General features: G+C 38.7%; 1 protein-coding gene across 1 annotated transcript in view; it reads right to left on the reverse strand.

Moving 5' to 3' along the window:
• The window catches only part of zcchc14 (zinc finger, CCHC domain containing 14), a 335,331-nt gene that overhangs the window by 252,358 nt on the left and 60,696 nt on the right, over positions 1 to 22,277 (reverse strand). The window contains exon 2 of the mRNA XM_051931455.1: positions 8,086 to 8,215. Within this exon, the coding sequence (XP_051787415.1) occupies positions 8,086 to 8,215 (130 nt within the window). The remainder of the gene's footprint in view (positions 1 to 8,085; positions 8,216 to 22,277) is intronic.

Here is a 22,277-nt window from a genome sequence, read left to right on the forward strand (position 1 = left end):
ATATATATATATTATATATATATATATATATATACACATATACATATATACAGATATACATATACATATATACATATACATATATACATATATATATATATACATACATTATATATATATATATATATATATATATATATACACACATACATATACAGTGGTGTGAAAAACTATTTGCCCCCCTTCCTGATTTCTTATTCTTTTGCATGTTTGTCACACAAAATGTTTCTGATCATCAAACACATTTAACCATTAGTCAAATATAACACAAGTAACACAAAATGCAGTTTGTAAATGGTGGTTTTTATTATTTAGGGAGAAAAAAAAAAATCCAAACCTACATGGCCTGTGTGAAAAAGTAATTGCCCCCTGAACCTAATAGCTGGTTGGGCCACCCTTAGCAGCAATAACTGCAATCAAGCATTTGCGATAACTTGCAATGAGTCTTTTACAGCGCTCTGGCGGAATTTTGGCCCACTCATCTTTGCAAAATTGTTGTAATTCAGCTTTATTTGAGGGTTTTCTAGCATGAACCGCCTTTTTAAGGTCATGCCTAGCATCTCAATTGGATTCAGGTCAGGACTTTGACTAGGCCACTCCAAAGTCTTCATTTTGTTTTTCTTCAGCCATTCAGAGGTGGATTTGCTGGTGTGTTTTGGGTCATTGTCCCTGTTGCAGCACCCAAGATCGCTTCAGCTTGAGTTGACGAACAGATGGCCGGACATTCTCCTTCAGGATTTTTTGGTAGACAGTAGAATTCATGGTTCCATCTATCACAGCAAGCCTTCCAGGTCCTGAAGCAGCAAAACAACCCCAGACCATCACACTACCACCACCATATTTTACTGTTGGTATGATGTCTTTTTCTGAAATGCTGTGTTCCTTTTATGCCCGATGTAACGGGACATTTGCCTTCCAAAAAGTTCAACTTTTGACTCATCAGTCCACAAGGTATTTTCCCAAAAGTCTTGGCAATCATTGAGATGTTTCTTAGCAAAATTGAGACGAGCCCTAATGTTCTTTTTGCTTAACAGTGGTTTGCGTCTTGGAAATCTGCCATGCAGGCCGTTTTTGCCCAGTCTCTTTCTTAGGTGGAGTCGTGAACACTGACCTTAATTGAGGCAAGTGAGGCCTGCAGTTCTTTAGACGTTGTCCTGGGTCTTTTGTGACCTCTCGGATGAGTCGTCTCTGCGCTCTTGGGGTAATTTTTGGTCGGCCGGCCACTCCTGGGAAGGTTCACCACTGTTCCATGTTTTTGCCATTTGTGGATAATGGCTCTAACTGTGGTTCGCTGGAGTCCCAAAGCTTTAGAAATGGCTTTATAACCTTTACCAGACTGATAGATCTCAATTACTTCTGTTCTCATTTGTTCCTGAATTTCTTTGGATCTTAGCATGATGTCTAGCTTTTGAGGTGCTTTTGGTCTACTTCTCTATGTCAGGCAGCTCCTATTTAAGTGATTTCTTGATTGAAACAGGTGTGGCAGTAATCAGGCCTGGGGGTGGCTACGGAAATTGAACTCAGGTGTGATACACCACAGTTAGGTTATTTTTTAACAAGGGGGCAATTACTTTTTCACACACTTGATGTCATCGTTAGTTTGATTGGTCTTTTTAACTGTCCAGTGAGGAGGGCGGGTCTTTTAAGTAGAGTCTGCAAACTGTTGGCACTGGGATGTGGCACCTGCTGCAGTATGCGTCCCTTATTTTTTTGTATTAAAAGTGGTAACCCTACCTGGCAGGTAACACTTATGTTTGGTCATGAAGTCGTCTAAAATCCGCCACGTGCCCTCTTTTAATTGTGAGAAGCAGATATATATAGCCAAATTCTCGCGCTTCGTTGCGGCGAAGTACTGCTTTTAATTTTTTAAGAAGAAAATAAAACCTTTTTAAATATACCAATAACAATTTGTTAAGGATCTGTTTTTTTGTGAACCTCGCTTTTCACAGCTGTCCCGCTACGGCGTGTGTTTCGTTTATTTGACAGTATGTAGATCGTGGTAATTAAATTCATGGCATTCGTTTTCTGAATCACAATCTGACTGTATGGATGTTTACCTGCCAGGTTACGCTTGTGGTTGGTCAGGAAGTCGCCTTACATCCGCCACGTGCCCTCTTTCTGTTCCCAGAAGCTGATCATAGAATGGTTTTAATAGTTTACTTTCAAATAATGCAAAGAGTATGCGACACGTGTTTCTCCTTAATTCTGGGCTCATCAGGCATACACACTCACTGCATCCCCTCTCGAGAATCGAATATCGTCAGCGCCAGAGTTGAAGTTGCGGTCAGCAAGTGGGCTAACATCCGCCATGTGCCGTCTTTCAGTTGCGAGAAGCAGATCATAGAATGGTTGAAACTGTTGCCCCTAACGTTGCGCTACGGCGTGTGGTTCGTTTATACCTCGTGTCTTCTCATTAAACTTTTATCTCGCGAATATGTTATTGCAATCCGCAGCGGGAGCGTTTCTATAAACTTAATTTAAACTTACGTTTTACACCGTGCTTTGTTTCCCTTATGAACATGCTTGTATGCTTCACTCGCTCCCTTCTCAATTGTTTAATGAATTTTTTGTTCTTCGCTGTTTGCGGCTCCTCCTTCATTTGTCCCTACTGCGTTCACAGTCTTTTCACGTGATTACGTGGGAGGCGTGATGACGTGACACTCAACTCCTCCTCCCACGGCCATCGAGCTGCCGTCCATTACAGTATATTGTGAAAAAAGAGGTTCCAGTTATGACCATTACGCGTTGAATTTCGAAATGAAACCTGCCTAACTTTTGTAAGTAAGCTGTAAGGAATGACCCTGCCAAATTTCAGCCTTCCACCTACACGGGAAGTTGGAGAATTAGTGATGAGTGAGTCAGTCAGTCAGTGAGTGAGTGAGTCAGTCAGTGAGGGCTTTGCCTTTTATTATATATATATATATATATATATATAATATATATATATATATATATATATATATATATATATATAAAAAACACTACAATCCCTGAAGCCTACGAAAAAACTCATAATTCCAGGCCACCTTAAATCCTTTTGCACCTCTCTATTAGCATCTTTCGTTTTGCAAATGTGTTGATCAACACAAGCAGCATGCAGACTGCTATCCCATCCCCCCACCGCCGCAGCTCAAGTCTGTTTATCTGGGTCCGAGGTGCCTCTAGTTGTATAGGGTAAATAATACAGTATATTGTTGTTTGGCATACACATGTATTTCACGCTTGTTCCATGTCTACAACGAACACATAGCTAAAACAAACTTTTTTCATGCTATAGTACTAATAGTTATAGTAGTTACTAGGGGGCTCCGCCCCCCTGCTCGCTTCGCTCGCCAACCCCTGGTGTTGGGAATGACAAAGAGCGTGATGTATGAATGAGATATAGAATAGTGTGACGGTGTAGATGATGCAAATAGAAAGCAAACAATAAAGTGTGTGGCACAGTGTAAAGGTTTATTTGAAAATTTCTTTGTACACGCCGTTAAAGTGTAAAAGGTAATTCCAGCTCAGAACTTGTAAGGTCAATGAAGATGGTTATTGTTGTGATCAGAGTCAAGTTTGTCAGAGCTAAGAAAGAGTTGTGTCTCTCCAGGAAGTAATGGAATGACTTGGGTATTTATGTTTTCCACATTAATATTTTTTGGACAGAACCTAGTGCATTTTGTTAAAAGGGGCATTTTGTCTAATGAGATTGCTTTTCCAAATCTCTCTGTAACTAAGTCGTCGCAGATAAAGGCTTGAGGAATTGTAATAATATGTGGCTGAAGTCCATCTGTATTGGTGAGTGTACCATCTCTCAGTTGTAATAAGCAATTGTTATGATCTGGTTCTGGACATCGTATCTTTTTTACTAACTATCATTTGAAAGCAATGTCAATTGTCTGCGTATTTTAAGGTGCACTGAACAATAGCTGAGCGCATGGCATCTGGAAGAATAGCTAAGCACTGTCTAAAATCTCCTCCTCATAAAAGTACCTTTCCTCCAAATCGAATATTATTATTCATAAACGTTTGTAGAAGTTTATGAATGGTGTTGAGTAAGTGACTTCATGCCATTGTACATTCATGAATAATTAACATTTTTTCAAGACGGATGTCACGTGCAGTGCCACCGTTAATGTTCATAGTGGATACAGATTTGTAGGATCTAATGCAGTTGATAAAGATTTCACTTTCAGGTACATCGTTAGTTAGAAGCTTTTGTAGATATTCAGTATAGGGAAGTGAACTGAATGACAATGATTGCAAATGACATTCATTAATCCGAATGAATTTCCTGGTGTATGTTTTGCTTGTGCCGTTTGAGAGGCGCGTTGTTGCATGTGTAGTATTTGGGACGTGTTGTTTTGGAGCTGTAATCGATTTGCCTGTGCTGTGTGAGAAGCCCGTTGTAGCCTTCCTTGCCGTTAACGTATGTCTGAGACGGGAGGTGTTTAGTTTTGAATCCGTGCCTGTTGCGATGCAGCACTTTGATTGATAGATTGCGTCATGTGGATATAGGATGTAGATTTGTGCATATTTTGCGTTGTTGATTTGTTTCAGGGTGCACTGTTCCAATGCGATGCAGTATTTGTGCACATATGCGAAAGCAGTATGGGCCATTGCCTTTTGGTGGCCTGATATTTACTCCGGTAGATGCAAAAGCAAATGAACTATTGTAGGATCTAATGCACTTCATAAAGTTTTTACTTTTAGGTACATCGTTAGTTAGAAGCTTTAGTTGAGCTTTGCGTTTTTGGAGTCGAGACATTTTTTCTTTTAGAAATATGGATAAGTAATAAGGAGTATTGCACTCACTGTTAATATGGAGCCTTTTCTGCGGTTTGAACGGTTAATAGTGCCTTATTGTAATGAGATCCACCTATGCTGCATAGCCGTCTATTTTGTTGTTTCTTTCGTGTTTGTGTGTTTGTTCCTGTTATCCTTTCCTTTTCGTTTTGTACCCGTGACCGTGTATTCATGACTTGTTTCTTTCTCAGCATGCGAAATATGGATAAGTAATAAGGAGGATCACAGTCACTGTTAATATGTTTCCTTTTCTGCAGTTGAACGGTTAATAGTGCTTTATTGTAAGGAGATCCACCTATGCTGACACCTATGCTGTCTAGTGTGAAGGTGTTGACGTTCACTTTAGAATATGTGGCTTTGGGTGTCACTTCTTATGGATGTGTGTGTGTGTGTGTGTGTGTGTGTGTGTGTGGGGGGGGGGGGGGGTGAGGATTGTTGTTGCGCGAGCGTCTTCTTTCTTTTTGTGTTCCTGTGTCTTGTTGAATCCCCCTCTTTGTGTGTGTCCCGTCCCTTGCTTGTAGGGTCTGTGGTGTGGTTTTGTGTTCTTTTTTTTGTGTTCCATGGGCTTGTTGAATCCCCCTCTTGGTGTGTGTCCCGTCCGGTGCCTGTAGGGGGGGGGGGGGGTGCCTTGCTGTTGTGCACGAGCCTCTTTTTTTTTTTTTTTTTTTTTTTTGGGTCTAGTTTCATGTGCAATGTGTTTCGTGCTTTGCCTGCATTTGACTACTTTTTTATGTGCCTTTTCCTTTTTTCGCTGCTCGTTGCACCTCATTTCTCCTTTTTTCTCTTTTTTCTGTGCTCACTCCTTTTTTCTGTGGTCTTGTCCGCCTCTCGCGGCCCCTCATCCGCCTCTCGCGGCCTCTTTTGTCCCCCTCTCGCGGCTCCTCATCCGCATCCGCCTCTCGCGGCCTCTTTTATCCCCCTCTCGCGGCTCCTCATCCGCCTCTCGCGGACTCTTTTTGCGCCTGCGCAGTACGTCTTTTTGCGGCTACGGCCCATGGCCGGATGTCCCTGCGTCCATCCGGTTTAGCATTCTCGGTTAGTAATATGGATAGTACTAATGACAAAATTTTGACATGAAATGAATAATGTGTGAAAATTGAAGTCCATCCATCCATCCATTATCCAACCCCAGACAAAACAGGGCGCAAAGCAGGAAACAAACCCCGCGCAGGGCGCCAGCCCACCGCGGGGCACGCACACACACACACACACACACCCCAAGCACACACTAGGGACAATTTAGAATCACCAATGCACCAACCTGCATGTCTTTGGAATGTGGGAGGAAACCCACGCAGACAAATCCAAATATAAACACTTTCACAAAAGGTACAAGAATGATACAGTATATTGTTATTTGGAACACATGCATTTCACGTGTGAGTTGAGCCGGAGTTGAGCTGCAGCTGTGGGAATGGGATAGTAGTCTACTTGCTGATTGTGCTGATCGAAACATTTGCATAATACTTGCTAATGTAGAGGTGTGAAGGAATTTAAGGTGGCCCAGGATTGAAAGTTTTTTCATAGGATTCAGGGATTCTAGTGTTAACCAAGAGGTTAATATTGATCAGTTCCTGGTTTTCTGGGATTTCATAGCGACAATTTTCATTGATGGCCATAAAAACAATTTTATAGGAAACTGTGTTCTTTGAATTGAAATGGTCAATCAATAAGAATAATGTGAAATTTGAGTAATTGTTTGAAGTTTAACGACTTTCATTTATTTACAAAGTTCACTCAAGTATAGTATTTATGTTTCTCATCAGTTGTCTGTATACCCACTTTAAATGAATGAATATTCAAAGCAGTATTAGAAGTTTTTATACATAAGTGCCAGTACCGTGTTAACATGAAGAGCACAGAGCAGTAGCTTCAAGGATCAGAAGATAATTTCTGTGGCTTCCCCTTTAGAAATTCAAGGGCTCTAGCACCAATATAAGGTTACTCAGCTATTTACGCATTGTCATAGATGTCCAGGGTTGGGGTCTGGGTGGGAGACAGTGTTGGGAATGGGGTCTCAATGTTTTATCCACTGCATTAAATAGAGCAGAGGTAGGGGGTTGGTCCACCTTGTAGTTTTCAGCATCACAACTAATTGCTGGAGGACAACAAAGCAGAAAGGATAATCCTCCCTATTGATTATTGGTGGTATTTGTGTGCCCCATGAATCACTTTAGCTTTGTTTTTTGTTTGAGTAAAGCACTTTCTCAGCACGCTCTTTCTAGAACATCACCCAATTTTAATCAAATCCATCAAACCATTTTTGAAATTTAGGGGAACTGTGGTTTTCTACCACTAAATATGTATATATTGAAATATTCTTTCTTAGCAGATACTTACTGGCCTACATCTACCACCCTAACAAATTTCAGCTTTTTAAACTAAACAGGAGAAGGTTGGGAGCGTGCACACACATATATACATACATACCAAGGCTGTTATAGTTTGGCCTTTTTATTTTAGTTTTTACTTCTATATTTTTTCTGACCTTACTTGGTAATTTAGTTTAAGTTTCCTTCATCCTATATTTTTAGTTTTAATTTTAGTTTTTATTTTACAAAGACATTTTTTTTTATTTTTATATCTATTAGTTTCAGTAATTATGTTATAGTTAAAGAGCTACTATGGAGTTTAGTTTTGTGTCACAATCAGACAGAACTGTAAACTTGATGTTTGGATATAGTATTAGTTTAGTGTTTGTGGAAGCTTACTACACTACATGGTTTACTATCTGGTTTTGTTTTTGTCTGATTAAAAACAAACATAATCAAAACCAGATACTGAATATGAATAATTTTATAATTTTTAAAATATTTTCTGTTCCATTTGTGCTGAACAAATGTGCACTGACTGTTGACAATTTTTGCTTTTTCCTTTTATTGCCCAGAATGGGCCAATCTGTGATGAAATTTAGGTGAATTTAAAGGTTTAAAGGTTTTTTATTCTAAATGTCTTCAGCATACAAACATATCCTGCTCCAAGATAATGTGCTTATAATGAATACCTTCAATATTGCATTCAAAAATCTCCCATACTGGACTTTGTTATGTTCTACCAGCCATTTTGATCACTGATTCCATCTCAGGCACATACAATTTATAGACAGAATTTTTCCACCATATATATATATATATATATATATATATATATTTACTGTGTTCTGACAAGTGTGACCATGAAAATCATGGGGGCTTAGGAAGAACAGGTATCTTAGATTTGAATCAGACCAAGTGACGTACCTAATACAATAGCTACTAAGTTCATACTGCATATTTCATGATGTTAAGCAAATCTCACCTTTCCGGCTTTGCTTGATTGCTGTTCCCTTGGATGACTGCTCCTCAAAGGAAATAGATGACATATGTTGTGCATTTTCAATACTGTTTGCATCTTCATTCATCAAAGTGCAGTCGTCCAATTGCAAAACCTGAAACAAACAAAAACATGTCATATATATTTTCATAATATGACTGTGTGTTTAAGTTTGGTTTTGGAACCAGCATTTGTTTCATTGTATTCTGAAATGATAAAAAGCTATTAAAAAAAAAAAAAAAAAAAACCTAAAACATATTTCAACTATTTAAAAACTCACATTTAATATTTTCACATTTATTTTCAGGACTGGGCATTTTACTTACAATTACTAAAAAAAAACACAAAACCAAAAAAATTAGTTTCAAAGGAAAAAAAAGTATTCATATTTACTTGTTTAACTCTGTTTCTAGTGTTGTAACAGTTATTTCTGTAACCAAAAGTAAAGATTTCCTTATGTTTTTTCTGAGTAAATTTCAAAATAGTTTTAACTATACAGTAATCCCTCCTCCATCGCGGGGGTTGCGTTCCAGAGCCACCCGCGAAGTAGGAAAATCCGCGAAGTAGAAACCATACGTTTATATGGTTATTTTTAGAATGTCATGCTTGGGTCACAGATTTGCGCAGAAACACAGGAGGTTGTAGAGAGACAGGAACGTTATTCAAACACTGCAAACAAACATTTGTCTCTTTTTCAAAGTTTAAACTGTGCTCCATGACAAGACAGAGATGACAGTTCTGTCTCACAATTAAAAGAATGCAAACATATCTTCCTTTTCAAAGGAGTGCAAAGCAAGCAGTCAAAAAAAAAATCAATACGGCTTTTAAGTATGCGAAGCACCGCCGGTACAAAGCTGTTGAAGGCGGCAGCTCACACCCCCTCTGTCAGGAGCAGGAAGAGAGAGAGAGAGAGAGAGAGATAGCGAGAGACAGATAAAAAAAATCAATACGTGCCCTTTGAGCTTTTAAGTATGCGAAGCTCCGTGCAGCCTGTCCTTCAGGAAGCAGCTGCACACAGCCCCCCTGCTCACACCCCCCTACGTCAGCGCAAGAGAGAGAGAGAGAGAGAGAAAGTTAGCTGGATAGCTTTTCAGCCATCTGCCAATAGCGTCCCTTGTATGAAATCAACTGGGCAAACCAACTGAGGAAGCATGTACCAGAAATTAAAAGACCTATTGTCCGCAGAAACCCGCGAAGCAGCGAAAAATCCGCGATATATATTTAAATATGCTTACATATAAAATCCGCGATGGAGTGAAGCCGCGAAAGGCGAAGCGCGATATAGCGAGGGATCACTGTATACAGTTATTCTTGAAAGTTTGTGAACCCTTTAGAATTTTTTATATTTCTGCATAAATATGACCTGAAACATCATCAGATTTTCACTCAAGTCCTAAAAGTAGATAAAGAGAAACCAGTTAAATAAATGACACAAAAATAGTATACTTGGTCATTTATTTATTAAGGAAAATGATCGAATATTACATATTTGTGAGTGGCAAAAGTATGTGAACCTTTGCTTTCAGTATCTGGTGTGACCCCCCCCCTTTGCAGCAATAACTGCAACTAAACATTTCCGGTAACTGTTGATCAGTCCTGCACACTGGCTTGGAGGAATTTTAGCCCATTCCTCCGTACAGAACAGCTTCAACTCTGGGATGTTGGTGGGTTTCCTCACATTAACTGCTCACTTCAGGTCCTTCCACAACATTTTGATTGGATTAAGGTCACGACTTTGACGTGGCCATTTCAAAACATTAACTTTATTCTTCTTTAACCATTCTTTGGTAGAACGACTGGTGTGCTTAGGGTCATTGTCTTGCTACATGACCCACCTTCTTTTGAGATTCAGTTCATGGACAATTGTCCTGACATTTTCCTTTAGAATTCTCTGATATAATTCAGAATTCATTGTTCCATCAATGAAGGAAAGCCATCCTGGCCCAGATGCAGCAAACAGGCCCAAACCATGATACTACCACCACCATGTTTCACAGATGAAATAAGGTTCTTATGCAGTGTTTTCCTTTCTCCAAACATAACGCTTTTCATTTAAACCAAAAAGTTCTATTTTGGTCTCATCCATCCACAAAACATTCTTCCAGTAGCCTTCTGGTTTGTCCACGTGATCTTTAGCAAACTGCAGACGATCAGCAATGTTTTTTTTGGAGAGCAGTGGCTTTCTCCTTGTAACCCTGCCATGCACACCCATTGTTGTTCAGTGTTCTCCGATGGTGGACTCATGAACATGAATATTAGCAATTTGAGTGAGGCCTTCAGTTGCTTAGAAGTTACCCTGGGGTCCTTTGTGACCTCGCCGACTATTACATGCCTTGCTCTTAGAGTGATCTTTGTAGGTCGACCACTCCTGGGGAGGGTAACAATGGTCTTGAATTTCCTCCATTTTAACACAATCTGTCTGACTGTGGATTGGTGGAGTCCAAACTCTTTAGAGATGGTTTTGTAACCTTTTCCAGCCTGATGAGCATCAACAACTCTTTCTGAGGTCCTCAGAAATCTCCTTTGTGCATGCCACGATACACTTCCACAAACATGTGTTGTGAAGAGCAGACTTTGATAGATCCATGTTCTTTAAATAACACAGGGTGCCCACTCACACCTGATTGTCATCCTATTCATTGAAAACAACTGACTCTAATTTCACCTTCAAACTAACTGCTAATCCTATATAGGTTCACATACTTTTGCCACTCACAAATATGTAATATTCGATCATTTTCCTCAATAAATAAAAGACCAAGTATAATATTTTGGTCTATTTGTTTAACTGGTTTCTCTTTATCTACTTTTAGGACTTCAGTGAAAATCTGATGATGTTTTAGGTCATATTTATGCAGAAATCTAGAAAATTCTAAAGGGTTCACAAACTTTCAAGCACAACTGTACAACACATACATATATATATAATAAATAAAAGTTTAAGTTGCCCCACGGATAAGTTGGGGCTTAAATTTTACCATATAATTTCCGGTATTTTATAATGTCGGTCGTATAAATCGAATGTGGAAAACTCACGCTATTGGTCCAAGAGAATATGATATGGTAACGGCCACCTGAGAGAGTAACCACGGTGCACACTGCCTTTTTTTCTATGTATTGTGCCTACGTGAACACATGGTAATACCCAAACTATTCCGAAGCGATGTTTGCACTGTTTAATGTTTTTTGATTCTCACACCTTCATCGAAAAAGCATCCCTTATCTACGATCAGAAGAAAATGTGAACCTGGTTTTAAATTAAAATTCGTAGAGAAGTGGCGAAAGAAATTGGTTATTGCGCTGCTGCAACAAAATTCACTGTGTGTGAGAAACTGCGTCAGTTTACACTGAAAGAAAAATTATTAATCCTGGAAAAAGTTGATTCCGGAATGAAGAAAAATGATGTTGTAAAAGCATTTTGGAATCGCACCTCATCTTCATCTAATATGTCTCATTTTCATTCCGTATTTTCATACCCGTATTTCTATCTAACATCTCATTTTCAAATAAAATATTTTTGCAGTCTAAGCAGTGCTTTTTTTTTTTCTTTTCTTATATAAGTACAGGTATCGTCAAGCTTGGATCACAAATGAGAGATAATGAGAGACAAGAAAGTGAGTCCAGGTTTTCAAAGAAAATACAGGTACTTTATTACTGTATAGAGAAGGCAGGTACAGTTTCAGGACTTCATTCAGGATAGGAGCTGTTAGGACGATGGTCCTGCTTTAGCTCCCAACAGATTAGACCACCACCAATGGCTTGGAATCACCGCTATGGCAGACACAATCTGGAGAAGACAGATTAGGAGAGTGTGAGGAAGAGCAGATCAAAGCCCGGTATTAAATGTTAAACATTGTGTATTAAAAGTTAACTATTGTACGACTAGCACGGTATGTGGTAAGCCTGATCCTGCAAAGGACAACCAATTGCTTTGCCCCTGGTTTATTGTTTACCAGACACAGCAGAGCAAAAAAAAAGCTGTCCTGAAAGCTGTCTGCCATTAGACATGGTGAATTGCCGGTGGCCCTGGTCACAATGCTAGTATTTTCCCCATATTCATTATAAAGAAATTTCCATTAAAACAAAATATTTTTATGGTCCCGTGAGATTCATTATAATTGAATTCCACCTATATATCCTGCACAACCTGGACTCCAACCTGCTACTGACCTTCTACCGCTCGTCCATCGAGAGCCCTGCTGACGTATTGTATCACAGTATGGTACGGCAGCTGCACCATGGCAGAAAGGGAGAGGCTTCAGCGAGTAGTAAAGGCAGCACAGAAGATCATCGGCTGCCCTCTCCCCTCCTTGATGGACATTTACACCTCCCGCTGCCCCAGCAGAGCAAAAAAACATCATCAAGGGACAGCTCCAACCCTGGCTCTGATCTGTTTGACCTGCTGCCCTCAGGGAGGTGCTACAGGTGCATAACAACAAGGACAAACAGACTCAAGAACAGTTTTTTCCTCAAAAGCCATAACCATTCTAACCTCACACATGCACTGACTACACAGTCTAACCCCCCCAACCCCTGGACTTCCTTCTATCCATCAACTGTGCAATATCCAATATCTAAATGGTACTGAATAATAACTGTGTAATATCTATATACTGTACAATATCATTACTCTCAGGGTCAAACATCCACTACTCACTGCACATGATCATCATTATTGTGCAATATTTAAATTATGTACAATAACCCAATAGTGCAATAGTTATTTATTCTTTCCAGTATTTAAATAATGTGCAATAACTCAATTTAGTTATTATTCTTTCCATTTGTATATAGCGTCACAGAACTTTTTTTTGCAACTTTTTGCACCATTTGTTTATTTGTTGATTTGTTTATTTACTTGTTGTGTTCTACATATGTCTGCACTGAAGGAGCTGCTTTTAATCTCATTGTACATGTGTATAGTGACAAAAGGCATTCTATTCTATTCTATTCTGTAAGGACCAATGTTGAAGTGAGTCAAAGTTTCCTTTGTGAGCGATAATTTTTAGTTTAATTCTCATATGAGCAATACTTAGGACAATCAAGATCTGATGCTAAATATGTGACAGAGAGTAGATCCACCAATATTTAGATAGTTGGTATAAGCGTCAAGTGTATAAATGATATGATCATCATGGCCTACTTGATTTATTAATATGCGCATGTACTAAATTTATGCACCGATATTCTCTCCAGTAACAGAATAAATACAGACTGCTTAAAGTCCACACTAACAATAAAACTTGAAACATTATTATATCATTGTCCAATGAAATTTCTGAATAACAAGATAATTCAGGATGTTGTTATTTACACAAACTCTAACACCTATCCTACCAGGTTTGTCAGGAAAAATCCACTCTGCCAAGTTAGTGAGATTTGCTATTGCGAGATGAAGACATTAGCTAGTCAATAACACTTAAAAAGTAATATTTAATGGCTTCAAAGTCCAATTCAGATTTCAAAATGTCTCATGAATAAATGGGGTGTACACACAAAAATATTGTGTATGCTTGTTTCCAAGCTCACATCAAGATGTTTAAATACTAAAACTGGCATAAAGCTACTCACATTTTCAAGGCAGCCTTAGACCATGTATATACACATTTCTGCTTGGGTTTGTAAACAGGCAGCATCAGTTTCCCTTTCTTTTTTTGATTTGCATCCGTGACATGGGCTTTATCAAATACAGTCATCCCTCACCTATCGTGGGGGTTATGTTCCAGAGCCCCCCGCGATAGGTGAAAATCCGCGAAGTAGCGACCTATATTTATTTTATTATTTATATATATTTTAAGGCTTTATAAGCCCTTCCCACACTCATATAAACCTCTCACTCTCTTATTAACCTTTCCCACACTCTTAAAACTCTTCCTATGCTCTTAAACACTTTCTACACTCATCACCGCATAGCAACACTACACGCAGCGATCAGACGTGGATGTGTCTGCCACTCGCTTTGTGAAGGGGGGGGGGGGGTGTGTGCAGCTGAACGCACATTAAGCAGAAGTGGACTTTGTGCTGCTTCTGCCAAAATGCCTGCTTGTCGCTTTGCGAGTTCTGAAGGAGGAGGAGGAGTGTGTGTGTGTGTGTGTGTGTTGGGGGTGTGAGGGCTGAACGCATGTTCGCTCAAACCCCCCTACCCAGAGGCGTGGTACGCTCCTGCCACTTCGTGTTATGAACAGAGTGGGGGGGGGGGGGGGGGGATGTTGCTGAATGCACTCTAAGGAGAAGTGGACTTTGTGCTGGCTTTGTGCTGCTTGTCGCTCTGTGTGTCAATAATTTAAAAGCCTGTACAGCAGCTGTTTTCCTGTCTCACTGCCTTGTCTTGCATGAACTTAAAATGTTTTATAATTGAGAGATGTTACTCATATCCTTAGTCCGACATCCACATATCATATGTGTAAACAAAGTGTGTTTTATAAGTTTACATGTGTTTAAAGTGTGTGGGATGGGTATTTTAAGGCTTAAACTATAAAAATGTTTATTTATATGGTCTTTCTATATCACGGATTTTCACCTATCACTGATGGGTCTAGAACTAAACTACCGCGATAGGCGGGCAATCACTTGTATTTAAAAAACCCGCGATACAGTGAAGCCGCAATAGGTGAACCGCAATATGGCGAGGGACAACTGTACACCAAAACTACTCGCATACTGTTTACACATTTAATGCACTGGATTGTAATCATTCTGTAACAATATATGGTGCACATAACAGCCAAACTATTCCAACTACCATGGCTGCTTTAATGTTCTTAGAAGACATAGCAAATGGAAGAATTACAGAGCGCATATTTAGATACCTCTAATTTCTTATCCCATGATGATGACTGGCTATTTAATTTCCAAAAGTTATGCTCTTGGGACTGTTTGCTGTTAGAATATAGGATGTATACATGATATCTTTTTTATGATGAAATGCAATAAAAGAATGTACTTTACACTTAACAGATAAATTGTTAATTTAAATAATGTATGCTGTTAATAATTTAACATGTGGGGGCACGGTGGTATGGCAGAAGTACTGTTGCCTCACAGTAATGGGGTCATTCCCCAGGTGTTCCCTGCCTGGAGTTTGTATGTTTTCCTGGTGGCATTCCTACGCATGCTTCGGTTTCATTCTAAAGGCATGCAGGTTAGGGGATCTGATGATGCTACATTTACTAGTGTACGTGTGCGCTCATATTCACCTGCAATGAGCTGGCGCCCCATACAGGGAGTGATTCTGCATAGCACTCAATGCTTGCTCTGACTGGCATAACCATTTATTTTTCTGTGTGGTGATCATTGCCTGCACGCTACTGTCAGCATAAGAGAAACCCCAATTAAGAAGCAGGTAGCCATTAACGGCTGGTCAGGGAACACAGAATATGAAGTGTTTAACTTTAGTTACTAGAGAAATGCTAGTAAATTAAACATCAATTTTAATACTAATTTGCATGCTGAAATAATGTAGGTGAAATTCTGGGAAAAGTCAGGTTGGTGCTATAGGCACCTGCATGTGCGTTAATATTCACTTTGACTGGGATATATAAAAGGAACTTTGTTTACTCATAGTTTTATGCATCTGTACTTTTTTGTGAGTATGCACATTTCTAGTTTTGTCTGTACCCCATGTTTTACGCAGGAGGCCATGATGCTTTAGTTTTCTAAATCTTACCCTTATTTTTTAGATTTGTCCCAACTTTAACATTATCTTTGTAAAGTGAAACTTGTCAAATTAAAAGATAATTTCACACTTCCCATAAAATGTCCTTTCTTCTGTTGTTTTTAAGCTACCTCACATACTTCAAGCAGTCAGCTCCTGCTCACGCCCGTGCATTAATGAAAAATGATGATGTAATGCCAGCTCATTTTTTTTGGTGACTCATCCCTGACTGATGTAATTTGTCCAGCACCATTGCACCTGTCCCTAAATAATGTTTAATGACCAATTATTGAAATTGTTGTTTTTTTCAAAAAAAAAAAAAAAAAAAAAAAAAGATGCCTAATGTAATCACATATTTGTCCCATGTAAGTTCATAGTAGACACTGTTTCACTGTTTTAATATGTCCAGATCTTACCTTCGTAATTGTGGATGTAGCTTGAAACATAGTTTGAAGCCCTTCTATTTGGCTCCTGATGTTTGACACAATGTTTGAATATTGAGACTTGTGTCTCTAAGTCTGGGCATGTCTTGAAGCGATCGGGTGAAAAGCGCCATAACTAGTCTGTTTTGATATCTGCACTTGAAGTGCAGCAGCTGGCTGATAGAAAATCCAGAACAGAGTGTGAATATACCCTATTGAATCAGCTGAAATGCAATGAATGACCTAAAATGATGAAAACGTAAGCAGTAAACTGCCAGAAGTTTAAATTTAAAGTTTAGGACTAGAAAAAAAAACTTTAAAAAAGGAACTTCAGAATATTACAAATAGGCTTGCCTACAGGTGCTCTGTACAAATTAAAGTAAATTAAGCCTTGCAAGTACACAGTCATTCACGGCAAGCTGTGACGTATGAGCTATACAAGGCAAACTTGTATGTGTACTATCCTAGCACAGTGTCTCGGATATAATAGCGATCAGCAGAAAAATAGTAATTTTAAACATTCACAACTAGCCCAAAAGAGCCTTTAGGGCTTATGCCTCCGAGCTTTGATCAAGAACATTATCACACTCCTCACTCCATTTGAACAACTGACAAAAGAAATTTCCCAATATGAAGCCTTGGCTTCTAACACTATTCCCTTGGTTAATGCATTAAAAACAACTGTTGATTAAGAGCACTCATACCAACTTTGGAGTCAGAACCAGTATAAGCACTATCTTCAAGACTGTAAACTATTGTTGCATTGATATTTACACAGAACCCATGTACAATATTGCCACTGCTGCAGACTTGAGATACAAGGACCACTATTTCAAAGCAGAGGTAAAATCACAGGCACTTGTAATGTTGCAAGCTCAGATGGAAATTGCATTGAACAAAATGCAGACAACCGACTTACAGGTAGATTGTCCAGAATAGAAAAAGGACGAGATAAATGACAAGAGTACATGCATGCTCTTCAAAACATATTATGAAATTCTTGAAGAGAACACATTGATGCCTCAGATAAGTTTAAAAAAAAAAAAAAAAAAAAAAAAAAAAAGGTAAATAGCTCTGGGGAGATCTTCATGGCATTTTTATAAGAAATAACCAGGACTGTCAGATCGAACATCATTGTATATATTTTAGTTTTACCTTGCACTTACTTTAGTATGGTGTTACTTAAGATATGCTTTGCAATACTGTGGGATTTTACTGATCTGGTTTTGCTCGTAACTTGTTAGGATCAGCCTATACATGTATCTAAATTGTTAACTTGTATTGTTATTACTTAAAAACAGTCAGCATCTTCAGTGTTGAACACACCCCTTTAAAAGGTCACTAGTTTTCCTCTATCGACTAAGCTAGCTAAAGCCTATGCTTCTTTCCTTTATATGTTTGTTCAGTGGGTGATAACTTAGTAGTTTCGTAAATAAACTCAAACTATTTTTACAGATTTTTGTACAAGTTACTTTGAAAAATGTCCTGGTAAGTAAATGATTACAATACACAGAAAATACTTGACGATCATCACAAAGCAACATTTAACACACTTGTTTCACTTAAAAAACATGTGAAGGTTCATAGCACTTTAGTTTATTTCCTGTAAAAAAAGGCACAGAGATAGAAAGTCCTCTAGCCTCTTACGGGGGAAAAAAAACAAAACAAAGGACTTCACTTACCTTTGAGTAATCAGGACAATTTTGTTTGTTTTTCTAATTAACATTGTAGCCAGTGTATTGCTTTTTATGAGAGAGTCAACCACTGTCAAAGCTACTGTTTCCACTTCATGATTTATAACGAAAAGAAAAAAAAAAATTCAAAAAAACAGCGAATACAGAACAAACACTGATTCAAGCACCAAACACTTACCCCAAGTTCAAATACCATAAACTTATTTTTAATATAAAGATTCTATTCTTAATCTGATAGCCCTGATAAGAGCCAAATGCATGTCTGTCTTTTAGATATGAAAGATGGCCCTGAATATAAGTGTATAAATATGCATGCTATTTGGCAGGTGCAGAGATTTCCCTCAGAAGCACCAATCCCAAGGAATGAAAATTCACTAAAACACTGGAATAATAACTACAGTCTGTTTCCTACCATTGCTAATGCAGCACACAAGTTCCTGTCAGCCCCATGTAGTATCTTGGACAGTGAGAGATTATTCAGTGTGGCTTCTAATGTGATCAACAAAAATAGAAAAAGATGCTCTTGTTAGTTTAAAAAAACTCTCCCCATCATGCTAATAAATAGAACTGAATGATAAACCTCCAGAGATGTTTTTTTCTTTACTGTGTTACACATTTCCATTTTTATTCTTTCAATTGTGATTAGACGTACAGTGATCCCTCGCTATATCGCGCTTCGCCTTTCGCGGCTTCACTCCATCGCGGATTTTATATGTAAGCATATTTAAATATATATTGTGGATTTTTCGCTGCTTCGCGGGTTTCTGCGGACAATGGGTCTTTTAATTTCTGGTACATGCTTCCTCAGTTGGTTTGCCCAGTTGATTTCATACAAGGGACGCTATTGGCAGATGGCTGAGAAGCTACCCAGCTTACCTTTCTCTCTCTCTCTCTCTCTCTCTCTCTCTCTCTCTCTCTCTCGCTGACTTTTTCTGATCCTGACGTAGGGGGATTGAGCAGGGGGGCTGTTCGCACACCTAGACTATACGGACGCTCGTCTAAAAATGCTGAAAGATTATCTTCACGTTGGCTACCTTCTGTGCAGCTGCTTCGTGAAGCGACATGCTGCCCGGTGCTTCGCATACTTAAAAGCACGAAGGGCACGTATTGATTTTTTTATCTGTCTCTCTCTCTCTCTCTCTCTGTCTGCTCCTGACGGAGGGGGTGTGAGCTGTCACCTTCAACAGCTTTGTGCCGCGGTGCTTCGCATACTTAAAAAGCCAAACAGCCCTATTGATTTGTTTGCTCCTTTGAAGAGGAAGACATGTTTGCATTCTTTTAATTGTGAGACAGAACTGTCATCTCTGTCTTGTCATGGAGCACAGTTTAAACTTTTGAAAAAGAGACAAATGTTTGTTTGCAGTGTTTGAATAACGTTCCTGTCTCTCTACAACCTCCTGTGTTTCTGCGCAAATCTGTGACCCAAGCATGACAATATAAAAATAACCATATAAACATATGGTTTCTACTTCGCGGGTGGCTCTGGAACGCAACCCCCGCGATGGAGGAGGGATTACTGTATTCCATAAAAAACAAAAAAAAAGCTAGTATTTAAAAATGCAGCCTGTAAAACCAAGGATCAGACAGGCAGCTAAAAGCCATTTATTTTAATAATTGTAAATGATCTTCAAAAGTTATTAAGTGCTACTGTTTATTCCATTGTATAATTTTACCCTTTTTCAACTTACATTTTTGAAATATTGTAGAATTTGTTCCATCAAAAAGAAAAGTGATATTTAAAGCAATAATCTGCAAATCTATTTCCTATATTACAAACAGGGAGCCAGCCAAATGTGGCAGATGTAATTTGTTTTTAATGATTGAATTTGGAATTCGAAATTGTAATACAAATAAACGCTACATTTCTCTGTAATTCTAACCCAGACAGATGAAGTCTCGTTTTTTTTCTGTATCTTTTAAATGTATATCGGCATCAGAATTGGCAGATAAATACAAAGACATTATTGGATACTGGCATCGGCTTAGAATTCCGATATTGGTGCATCCCTACCCTGTACTATGCAAACTTATTCCTTAAACTTCAAAATGTTTTAGTATTTGTTATAGTTATGTTATAGTATGTTCTAGTATTTCCCAATTATTTCACAAATATGTTTGCAAAATAACAATACATTAAGGGCAGCATGGTGGTGCAGTGGTACCGATACTGCCTCGTAGTAAAGAGACCAGGGTTTGTATGGGATTCCTCCTGATACTCCAGTTTCTTGTCACTGTCCAAAGACATGCAGATAAGATGAATTACCAAATCTAAATTGGTCCTAGTGTGTGCTTGGTGTGTGGGTGTGTGTGTGTTTGCTGTGCGATAGACCGGGGCCCTGTACAAAATTTGTTCCTACATTACACCCTGTTCTAGCTGCAATAGGCTCCAGCCGAAGCGTGCCCCTGGTAAGGATTAAGCAGGTTAGAAGGTTACATGACATACAATTTATTTTTTTGTATAGCCCAAAAATTACACAAGAAGTGCCGCAATGGACTTTAACAAGCCCTGCCTCTTGACAGCCCCCCAGCCTTGACTCCCAAAAAACCCTTGTAGGGAAAAAATGGATGAAACCTTCAGAAAGGCAGTTCAAAGATAGACCCCTTTCCAGGTAGGTTGAACATGCAGTGGGTGTCAAAAAGAAGGGGGTCAATACAATACAGTACAACACACAGAACAGAACAAACCCTCAATACAGTATAAAAATAAAAATTTTAGAAGTACGGAGTAGAATTTAACAGTAGATGATATCACATATGATTTTTTTTTATTTATTTATTTATTTATTTTTTTATAAAGAGTCCTGGAGACCTCATTCATCAAGCTGCCTCCCCCATTTGGCCATTCCACAGCTGAAATAGCACTAATCCGATGAAAGGACCCCTCTTTCCTGTGATCCTCCATCAGGGATGACTTTACCTTAGGCAGGCAAAACAACTTGGCAGGTGGACATGGCACCAAGTGCCACATTTGAGTACCGAGAAGAGAAACAGTTATAATTTGATGCTAACCCTCACCTATTCTATCATGTTATTTATGTTTTAGTGATAATGACTAACAACAGAGATGCAGTATGTACAGTTAATCAGCAGCTCTAGTCAGGATATGCTAAACTGAAGTAGTGAGTCTTCAGCCGGGATTTAAAAGCTTATAGTAGCAGGCAGACCATTCCACAGTTTAGGGGCCCTATAACTAAAAGCTCGACCTACCACCATTACTTAATTAATTCTTGGAATCATAAGCAAACTGGCATCTTGAGATCTTAATGTGCGCTCAGGTTTGTAAGTCATGATAAGTTCAGACAAGTAAGCCGGACCTTGGCCCTTTAATGCTTTATATGGTAAAAGGGGGATTTTGAAATCTGCCCTAAACTTAACCGGGAGCCAGTGTAAGGATTTAAGAACTGGAGTGATGTGTTCGTATTTTCTTGTTCTTGTAATAAGTCTTGAAGCAGCATTTGGGGTTAACTGGAGGCTGTATAAAGAACAGTTTGAACATCCAGTGAACACTGCATTGCAGTAGTCAATCCTACTAGAAATAAATACATGAATTAATTTCTCAGAATCCTGTTTATTTAGAAAGCGCCTTAATTTCCCAACATTTTTAAGATGGAAGAAACATGATTTGGACAACTTCGTAATATGCGCTTTAAATGACATAGAGTCAAAGAGAACTCCTAGATTGAGGGCTGATTCAGTAAAATTAATGGGGATTCCAACGGAGTTAAATGATGACAGAATATTGTTGTGATCAGCGTCATTCCCTCCAACAATTAATATCTCCGTTTTATCTGTGTTTAAAGACAAGTAGTTCTCATCCATCCACTCCTTTATGTAATTCACTAACACAACTAATTAAAGACAACATTGGAGAAACTTCATTTGATCTAAATGAATGGTATAACTGGGTGTCATCTGCATACGAGTGAAAATTAACATTGTGTTTCCTAATGATAGAACCCAATGGAACCATGTTGAGAATAGTAAAGGTCCCAGTACTGAGCCCCTGCGGGACACCATATCTCACTTCTGTGTATAATGATGGAGTACTGTCAGCACAACTCTGTACATATTGGAATCGATTTGATAAATAAGAACTAAACCAAGCGAGCATGGTGCCTGTAAGCCCAACATCATTTTCTAGCCTGTGCAGTAAAATAGAATGGCCATTGGTGTTATTTCCTTGTAACCAGGAAAATTGCTTACACATCTGCTTTTTATTTTTTTGGGACAAACAGAACAATTCCATAGCAATGTCACAAATACAGCACCAAAAGTCTATACAAGTATATTTTCAGATTTATAGATATTTTAATAAAATATATTTTTAATTTGTAGCTTGATAAGAGTGTGTCTAGGTGTACACATGTTGGTTGCTATTAGCAAACACGAGTGGCTGTACCCAGTTAT

This window comes from Erpetoichthys calabaricus, chromosome 9 (assembly GCF_900747795.2).
Source record: "Erpetoichthys calabaricus chromosome 9, fErpCal1.3, whole genome shotgun sequence".
NCBI lineage: Eukaryota > Metazoa > Chordata > Cladistia > Polypteriformes > Polypteridae > Erpetoichthys > Erpetoichthys calabaricus.